This window comes from Suricata suricatta, chromosome 3, assembly GCF_006229205.1.
Source record: "Suricata suricatta isolate VVHF042 chromosome 3, meerkat_22Aug2017_6uvM2_HiC, whole genome shotgun sequence".
Taxonomy (NCBI): domain Eukaryota; kingdom Metazoa; phylum Chordata; class Mammalia; order Carnivora; family Herpestidae; genus Suricata; species Suricata suricatta.
The window spans coordinates 82,943,337-82,953,659 of NC_043702.1; the positions used below are offsets into that span (position 1 = coordinate 82,943,337).

A 10,323-nucleotide genomic window follows, 5' to 3' on the forward strand; every position below is an offset into this window, starting at 1 on the left:
TAAATGAATATTTGTTGATGGATTGCAGTTTCTCATTCACTGACTCACTGGGAGATTTGGTGTCACCCAAAATGGCCTTAGGGCTCACTCCTTAAGTATGGGCGTTAACCTGAATGAGCAAAGTTGTGGGAAGTTTACTCACTTGTGCTCCTCTACACATCACAATTCTCTTTTAATCCTTTCAAGAAATTTGCAGAAACAGATACTATCCCATTTTATAGACCAGGAAACAAAGGTTCAGAGAAATTAAGTAATTTGAATAAATTCACAAGCACAGGAAGTGCCAGTGTACTGATGCAACCTGGATTATCCTCTATTCAACGTGCCCGTTGCTTGAGTGGACTGACTGACTCTGCTTCATGGAGATTTCTCTCCACCTGTCTTCCCCAAGTAATCTTTCGCATAGGTTCCCTATGGTATTTGAAATGACTCCATTTGTGGTGAGTTCCCTTGAGTTGCGGCACTTGCCCCTCGGAAGGGTATAACACATTGAGCGTGAAAGGTGATTAACAGATTGTGGGAGGAAGTTTAAGATTGATTTCCAAAAAGACCAGCAATGGAGAGCAGGGCAGGCGTCAGGGCTAGATCCAAAGTGGGGCTTAGTTCCAAGGTACAGGCTCCGAGGAGACGCGTGGTAGGTGTGGGGGATGGCAGGAGGACGCAGGCAACCAGAAAGTAGCCTGAAGATCTTAGGGAATTACTTACCCAGGGGTGGAGAATGCTGGAAATGGAGGTAGAAAAATAAAGCTTCCCAGTTTTCAGTTTAGCCTACAGACCTGCCTGACTATGTTGAATGGCTCTAGGAAAGCTTGTGTAAACTAGGGAGTTTTATTGTTCTAAGAGAGCTCTTTTTGGGGAGGAGTGCAGATCATGAGAAGTAAGCTTACAAAGATGGCTCCGAATTTGATAAACGTTTGTTCTGTCAACGTGCAAGGTAGCTTTTCTTCTTCTCACACATTTATAAGGCCCTTAAATTTTCTGTGAGAACAATGTATTTATTCTCAAGGGATTTTGTAAAATTGCACAGGACAAACTGCTCATAGCGGTAAGCAGTTAAATTAGCGATATATACAATCTAAAACGCTTTGAAATCAAGAGAGACTGGGGACTTGAGAAATAACTGCTTAAGTTAAATAATACTAGCCGCATACATGTGTTGTCAGAAGAGGTCATGCAAACAAATGGTGTAAGTGAAGTATGCGAAAGTGTCGGATTTTCAGAAATGATTCTTAGGAGTCGTGGTGGGAAGTAAAAATAAAAAGCGGTAGGTTCATGAGCCCAGGACCACCTTTTCCTTTGAGAGCCGCGCGTCCCAGGTCTTTAAAGGACACCATCAAAAAATGATGGAGCTGAAATGGGGCGGGGGAGGGGGGAAGCTTCGGTGTATCTTTTGGGCAGCCTTTAAGAGAAGGTGCTGTCATCGCTAAGTGTGTCATCTCTGGTCCAAGCATGGCTAATGAGGCCAGCCTGATAACCACAAATTTGCTTTCAGTCTCAGCATGCACTTCTCAGGCTAATAAGTAGGGTTTGCTTGTTAATTTTAACTGCAGCTAGTTTCTCTGGATTCGTTGTTTTTTTTTTTTTCTTTCTATCTTGTCACAAACAGATTCTTCATAGTTTAAGTAAGACTCTCTTGCCCAGTGCCCTCTCACAGGCTACTGTCAATATTTCATGTTGACTTTGCAAGTTTACACCACGGGAGATGAAATGTGGTTCAGGCACCAAACCCTGAACGTCTAAACAACATGGCCTCACCAGCCACAGCGGTGTTGGATGGCAGTTCCCCAAAGCATCTGTGCTATGGGCATGCAGAGTGTGATTGACTCATCTGTGATTTGAATTTGTTCATATTTTGTTCCGCCAGGAGTTTCTTATTGAAACAGACTTCATAGACATGTGCCATCTATTTTATGAGTATTAGCCCTTAGCCATCTCCAGGAAAGAACAGGCATCTTACAACCAACCAACCAAGCATAAGACTGTCTTTCTGTTTAATGCTGTCGTCTCCAAACATCTAGTTTTAATTATGATGGATTTTGTTGCTTGTGATTCCTTTATTTAGTGAAGATAGTGTGGCAAGAGATACAGGGGGTATATGTGTACACGTAAGAATGCTAGACCAAGATTTTTACTTTTATACTTTACAGTTTTCTATAAATCTGCTTACCATATAAGTGATATATTGTACACATGTGGGCTAGCATGATTTTTTAATTATCTTTGATATTTGCTTATGTGGCTAAATTCTAAAAATGTTAATTTTGTAATTAATTTCCAGCACATTGTTTGGAAACAGTAAATAGTTTTTGTTATAAATCACCCCAGGACTTAGATCACTAAACCGCCTGGATGTGTCTCCCCAGTTGGTTTTGGAGAAGTTATTTATCTTTGATTCCTATTTCCTTTCTGCTCAATTCTCAGTATGGTTTATATCGAAGAATCCACAGAAATTGCTGTGATAAAATCAAATGATGTTTTTTGCCGTTGTCATCCATATTAGCCTTGAACCATATCTTCCGTCACTTTTTTCACAGCTTCTTCTCGACTCTTTCACACTTCCTTTTGTCTGCTGTTATGTGGCTTGGTGCGTGGCCTTTTGTTTGAGTGTCATCGTTTTGTCTTGTCAGTGCGCTTCCCGCTCCCTCTGCCATGCCTGCTACGTAAATATGCAGCCGCCCATCTTCTCGGTCTCTGTGCATCTCCAGGGTCTCAAGTAGTATTTTCCAGAATATCCTTCGTTACACTATCCTTTGTTAGTCTTAAGCCACATCTTAGGGATTGGTGCAGTCCTTATTTCATGAAGTATTAATTTTGAGAAATGATCAACATAATATTCCTATTGTGTAATAGGTGCTCAATAAACATGTTTTGAAAAAACAAAAGAACGAATGAGTGAACGTACACTAGCATGTACTTTAGGAAGTTCTTGAGTGAAGAAATGGTTAGCTCTGTTTAACCCAGCATTTACCAAATGTGTTTTCTCACAACACCTTTCATAAAACACGCCTTGGGAAAACTGCAGCCTAGATGATACAACACGGTGGCCGTACCACTCTCCCGCCCTCAAACCCAAGCTCATGTCCACAGGAGGCAGGCTTCGTCAGCTCCCTCTTCGTGCTCACCCCACGGGCGGGCCACTTTCCTTATTCCAGTTGCTAAGGCGCACCTCTTTCTGCCTCAGCTCTTTGACCAGTTATGCTGCCTTTCTCTTTAATCATCCACTCATTTGCATCATTTTTCTTGTGTTGTCTTTTGAATCTGTTTTGAGAAGCAAGACCGCTGATCATGTTGTCTTGTGGATTCTTATCTGTGCGCATTTATGAGATTCTATAGGTTGAACTCACTATATTAAGTACTTTTCACTGAAATCTCTCAAAAGGACATTTGTAAGCAGTGTCTTCCACCATGACACACATGTCAGCCATGCTATTTTCTTCCGCAGCACATGACTCAATATTCATGTCCTAAGTCTACTTGACTTGCTTTATTTTATCACCTTCCTTTTCACTACCTCCATTAGTCAACTAAACATACTCTAGCCTCTCAACTTTAGCAGAAGTAAGCTAAGGTACCTAGAGCATTTCGTGCATTTGCCATCAGTCTTAACATCATTTAAGGCCACTCTCAAATCTAGCCTTTCCAGATTGATCTGAATAAGGCCATTCCTATAGGGCCAGCTCTAAGTTTGTGTGTGTGGATGTGGGGGGTGGTGAGAAGCAATCAAATTTAGGTCTAGAAAGTAATGCACCAGCTGTGTCTTTGAACACTGCCCACCATAGTCCTGGGGTTTTGTGGCAGTGCCTCTCGACCATGTTGCGGACAGAGGTGGTGAGGAAGGAGAGGTGATTGTGAGGACGGGGGGTGGGGGAGGCTCTACTTCTGTTTCACAGATTAGCTATTGGTTGAGGAAAATGGTTGGGGGGGCGTGGCTAATAATAGACTGGAAATGATTACAGTAATCAGAATATTCCTAAAAGTAAAAACAGGTCCTGATAGAGCTGAGAGACTCAGCAGCCGGGAAAGATGTTCTCTAAGGTGGACAGTAGCACTTCCTTAAGAAAAATTGGGCGATTATTAATGGACAGATCTGGCGTAAGCTCTAAAACTCAGCTCACTGGTTTTCTTCTGACTCTTTCTCTCTTTCACTCCTTATCTCAGGACCTCTTCTCATTAACACCTCCACCAGAGTTGGAGCTGGGGAAGAGAAAGGAAGTGTTCAGACATGTGCCTATTTGCATAGTCAGTCTCTTGAGTTAATGCCAGGACAGCACATTCTGTCCAGTTCAATAAGAGAAGCAGTTTCACCCCATTGGTAAGGTATTATTTTATTTTTTAGCATAGACAGTTTATTGCCAAGCTTCTCTTAACTGTACATTACAAATAGCGTCTGATTAAGAATGTTCTGGATGGGCTAATTAGTGTGGTGACTATTATAAAGCAAACTGCTTGTTAGTATTATGCCTATTTGATCTTAGTATTGATGTGAAGTAATTGACCATAGAGCTACATTTAGAAAAGCTGGAATAAAGTTTTTTGATTTCTATTATGGCAATAAATTGTTTATATTAAACATATCTATGAAAATATGAGTTTCATGGCACAGAGAATCAGAATAGACTGTGTGGGATGCTAGATGTGGATTGTTTTGTTTTGTTTTCTTTTGTTTTTTTAGAAATATGAATACATTTGTCCAGATTGCTCCCCGACCAGCCCTATTAGAGGAAAGTAGTATGAAATTATTTCAGGTAGCTACTACAGAGTATATGAAAAGTAAAATGATTTTAACTTCCCTCACCTAAAGGACATATTTCCTGTTTGATTTAGCTAACTGCCTAAATACTTCTCTGAGTAACAATCACCATATATAAACAGACTATCGAAGAAAAATATGGGAAGATATTTTAAGCAAGGAGTGCATAGCATGTAACCACCTTCTTTCAAATCCTGGATTATTATCTGTATTATTTATTGGTATTTTGTCCAGTCCTATTATTAAGTTTCCCTCAGTATAACATTTCCATAGGGAATTTACTCCAAGAGCTAATAAATTATACCATCAGGGAGGGGTTTTTTGAAATTCAGCTTAAATGTTCCCATTCTTAATTTCGTCTCATTACTCGTAGTTATGCGCCTTGTACCCGGCTAAATAACTGTTCTCTCTCCTTGGAGACCCCTAGTGTATACCCCTCCGCTGGTCATGTAACCAGGCTACACATGTTTAGCTCCTTTCATCTGTCCTCATAAATCCACTCTTCCATTGCCTTAATCATCATTATTGCTCTTCTAAGAACTCTCTAATTCTCAAACATGTACAGTTACAGGTGCCCCAGATGAAACCAGCTTCGGCACAGCCCTCTGTCCCCACAGACTCGGTGTCTTCCTTCCCTGCACACCACGATCCATAGCAGAGTGGCATCGCTTTGCTGGTCAGATCAGCGCAGGCTCATCTTGTCAGACCGCAGACACTCTCAGCAGTGTTTTCTGTGTGCCCCGCTTGCATTCAGGATTTTCTTTCTGAGTTTCAAAACATTTATAAGCTGACTTTTTGCTTACAGTCCATATTTACATTCTGCACCTTTCCATGTCCCCGCTGACCGTCTCCTATCAAGTCAGCCATCCACAGCCTGTGTTAGCGCAGATTCTGTTCATCCTTGTGAACATTTAGGAAGCAGGCCTAGCACCCTGCCCATAGCTAAATTCCGTGTCCCTCACCACTTCCTGTTGCTTACAACCCTTTTAATTGGCAATTTTACTCATATGCTGGCCAATATATATGGATTTTAAGAGTAAGTTGGGTCATGATACTGTTTTCTAAGATAAAGTTATGTTGTTTCAATGCCTGCTGAGACATAAAGATTGATATATAGATCGAGTTTTGTTTTTTTGTTTTTTGTGGGTTTTTTGTTTGTTTTTTTTCTTTTTCCTTGTTTCTTTGTTTGTCTTTTTGTGAATCCTTCCTGCACTAAATTTGTAATTCTGTTAAAATCCTTTTTAAGCTTGCCTGGCGTCCTTTATCCAACATAAACAAATAGGTTTCTTCACACGCTTTATTGTTGTTTTCCAGATATGTACAGATGTTCCTTCTCTTGCTATTTGTTTCATTTGTTTGAAAGTTGAGATATTGTCAGGGCCACTGGCTGGCTCAGTTGATGGAGCATCCGACTCTTGATCTCAGGGTTGTGAGTTTGAGCCCCACGTTGGGTGTAGAGATTAAAAATACAATCTTTAAAAAAAGTTAAGATACTGTCATTGTTTACTTTTTTTTTTTCCTTTTGTGGCGATCAATGGGAACTTTTTCATTGGAATTTAGTTCCTTGAATCTCCTCAGTGTCTTTGAATTTGTTTCAGGAATAAAGTTGGTTATGGGGCACCTGGGTGGCTCAGTCGGTTAAGCATCTGGCTTCGGCTCAGGTCATAATCTCACGGTTTGTGGGTTCAAGCCCTGCGTTGGGCTCTGTGCTGACAGCTAACTCAGAGCCTGAAGCCTGATTCAGATCCTGTGTCTCCCTCTTTCTCTGACCCTCCCCTGCTCACACTGTTTCTCTCTATCTCTCAAAAGTAAATAAATTTAAAAGAAAGGAATCAAGTTGGTTAGTTCCTATAATAGCATAATAGTTCAATAATGTGAGATAATGAAACTCTGATCTGTATATGCCCGTTTCTTTATTTTTAAATCAAGAATTAATTTATTACCTTATTAGGATACACCAAAGGAATTAACGCCCTTTTTGTCTTTTATCTGTATATAATCATATATTTATTCCTTGAATGTTCTTATATAGAAGGTAATTTATCTCAAAGGGCTTTATGAGACAAGCACAGAAGCCCCCAAACATGTGTTTCAGTTCTGTAACGTACCCGGCACCCTCCAGCCAAAGGCCTTGTTTCCAGCCTACAGCAGAACCCACCCCGGTCAGTAGCGTTGTCCATCAGGCCTTGGCTTCAGACCCAGTGAACGTCCCTGACTCCTCTCTCCTGTTCTGGTCGCTCAGCACACTTTTCTTCTCCTTCTTCCCTTGTAAGAGAACTTGGTCTATTCTGTTTCATAAAACCTACTTACTTTCCCCCGGCCAAGAATCCTACATGCTGCGCTGTTCTCCTAAAAGTCTTGCAAGACTTTCCTCTTTCTTCAGCATCCAGCTGCACTGTCCCTAGCAAATGTCTCCAAGTGAACACCCTAGTGACTACCTCTCTGTACATGTGCCCCGTTAAGGAAACCTGACCTTCCTTCCTCGTTCTCCTCACAACCTCTCTTTCTCTGCCTCTCCCTCTTTGATGTGCATGCTGTTACCTGCAGACTCATTTCTGCCTCTCCACAGGGACTCCCCTTTGAGTGGCAAGAGATCCAAAACCTCTTTGTTTTATCTGGTCTGTACCTATGGAGTGTCTTATACCCCCCTCTATGCATTTTTAAGGTTTCTTGAGTCCTTCCTTACACATTGTTTTGAGACTCTTAATTCACTTCAGTAGGGTGATATTACTCTCAGATTTTTTGCTTTTACTCTTCCAGATGTTCCTTATTGGTCTCCTCAGTGGTTCTTCTTCCTCGCCTACCTCTTAAGTGCATATACTCTCCATTTCTTCACTTACTCAACAGTCCAAGGAAGGGGTCAAGTCTCAAAATGGACCGCAGGGACTCTGAGAAAGCACTTGTCGGGCCTCAGTCTACCTCTCTACACCTCAGACTCTGGGACTTGGCCTCAGCCTTTTTGGATTGCTTGTTATTCCCTGAAGAATTTATGTTCTTTCACATCCCTTTCCTTTGATCACAACGTTACCTCAGTTCAGGACTAATCCCCTCTCTGCCTTTCAGACTCCTTCAACTAAAGCCTTTACTGATCACCCAAGTCAGAATTAATCTCTAGTTCTGTTTTAAACATTGGAATGTCCATTCTTTATATGTTCCACCACAGGTTAGTTGGTCTGTGTCTGTTCTAAGCACTACTGGTTTGCTCCCCGATAGATGGTGAGCTTCTTGATTTCATTTTATTTAAATACTCCTAGCAGTAAGCAATGGATATCAAACTCGGTATGGCAAAGCATTACTGGAAGATGGGAGAAAAGGCACTGAAAAAGAATTCAAGGAATATTCAAGGAATAGTCTCAAGGCCAATGTAACAAAAATGTGTATGCCAGGTTCCCAGACATGCAGAATAGTCATGTGAGCAGCAATGACCAGTATTAAGGAAGTTTTGAGCATTTTGTTGGGTAATGACTACCAGAAAATGCAAAATGCAACTCCAGCAAGATGAGTGAGGAGAGAGTAATAAATCCTCTCTCTACTCAGATTTTTCATGGTGTGTACTGTGCAGGTTTTATAGTTTGGAAACAATATGGTCTAATTTCGAACTTTTCAACTTTCTGGTCGATGGCTACTATTTTTTGTACTTTTCCTACTAGTATGTTATATATTTAGTTTATTTTTTTATCAGTTTTATACATTATTCTCATGTCCTTACAGAAAGGTAAAAGAGAAGCTTTAAATAGTATTTTCACTGAAAGTGTATTGCATTTCACTTTTGTAACAGATTCATGCCCCAGCACAAAACAACCCATTTACAGAAGATTCTCGGCCTTAAAGGAAATGGTGGCGCTGCTTCATCCAAGACCCTTGCTTTCCAACAGGAGCAGAAAGGTTCTGAGAATTTGCTGAAGAATTTAAATTCGGAGTCTGGACCCTGTAATGCCGCACAAGAAAACCTGGGCACCCCATCAACACAGGAGCCAGACTTGAGAACATGCCGCTCATCAGATAATTCAAGCTCCCATCCTGAGGAAGAAAAACAAAATATGACTTTTCATCCTTGTGACATTCGGGATGGAATTGATGATCCACAAAGACCACTGCACATTGTGTGGCCTCACAGGTGGTAAGTTTAAGTTTAGTAAGAGTTGCAGACTGGTAATAGCAAATACAGTGTAATGGTTAACTTAGTAATTTATTGTCCCTGTGGCTTTAGGAAAAGATCATATTAGAGTAGCAGTACCACTAATGTGGTACCAAGGTGGTATTATTGGTATCTTTTATATAAAGAGTGGTGTGTTTAGATTAAATTTGAATTACAGGTAATTATTTGCAGTGATTCACTCAACTAAAAACAGCACGTAGATGCTTCTAGAAAATCAAATCTTGTTCAAGAAGTTTCCAAAGTATCAGAACAGGATTCCAAATCTACATATATATACTGTTATCATATAACTATTTCATACCTATACGTTGTTAAGACAATATTACCATTAAAACAAAAACGATTTTCGTTATTTCCTAATTTGACCAGTTCCACCTGGGTGCCTTTATTTCACTTGTCATGAAACCGATCAGTACTCTTGCAACTGTTTCCCCGCTCCCACATGCCTCTGTATTTGGGCTTAAGCAAAATACTTTCTAGCGAAATCTCCTCTAAACAGAAGAAAATCAACTGCAGCATGTAATCGCAACCAAATATAAACTCATAAACTTAACCCTGGCTCCTATAAATTAGGATATAAAGAGGTAAAATGTCCCGATAATCTTCTGGTATTAGGCACGAACATTTTAATCTAGTTTTTATTCCTCCCGGTTAGTTTAATCTGCATGTGGCCTGATTAGAGTTCACTTCCCCCACAGATTATGGTCTCTTTATTGCAGAGATGCTGGGCTGATCATTAGGTCCGATTTTCTGAGAGCCACTGTTTACAGGTGAAGTAATAAGCACAGCACACCGGCCAGGCAAAGCGCCTTTGCCGGGGATTTGACTTCCAGCACATTAAAACTCCAGAAGCTCTCCCAGTTGATCTGCAGCATCTGGTACCTAAAGGGATTTTCATCTTTGACTCTGAATGCACGAATGTAAAATTTAGGGACTGAAAGTTGATGTGGAATGTGTTTTTGGATTTGTCTATTCAACTTCACACTTCTAGCGTACCCTTTCTAGGGGAGTGACTTCTGTTTGGAAATCGTATTTTACTTAAAATGTGACAGTGTTCAGCATTGTTTCCTGTTATTTTTAAATGCGGTGGGCCTGGATGGGATTAACCTGTTTTGAGGTAAAATAGATGTCATCGTCTACTCCCTTCTGGAAAGCTTTTCCTCTTATTCCGCTAACCTCTGGTTGTCTCTGAAGTATTATTTCTTGCAAGCAGATCAGTTCTAAAAAGTTTGGTTCTGGGTTATCATGGAAATGCAAAATTAAATTTGTAGACTCCTACTGAAAAACAGCATACTGATACGGGGGGAAGAATGAGAGCCACATTATCCAATACTTTGCACAAAATAAGGCAGAGCTATGTTAATAAAATTAACAATATTAAATTGAATAATTCCCTCTCTTCCTTTGTATATTT

The 10,323-nt window shown here is 40.5% G+C and overlaps 1 protein-coding gene across 2 annotated transcripts in view; it reads left to right on the forward strand.

Annotated features, from left to right (window-relative positions):
* Positions 1–10,323, forward strand: part of GTDC1 (glycosyltransferase like domain containing 1) — a 303,609-nt gene that overhangs the window by 214,841 nt on the left and 78,445 nt on the right. For both annotated transcript variants that reach the window (XM_029934635.1, XM_029934634.1), the window contains exon 6: positions 8,529–8,870. In XM_029934635.1, coding sequence (XP_029790495.1) covers positions 8,529–8,870 — 342 coding nt within the window. The remainder of the gene's footprint in view (positions 1–8,528; positions 8,871–10,323) is intronic.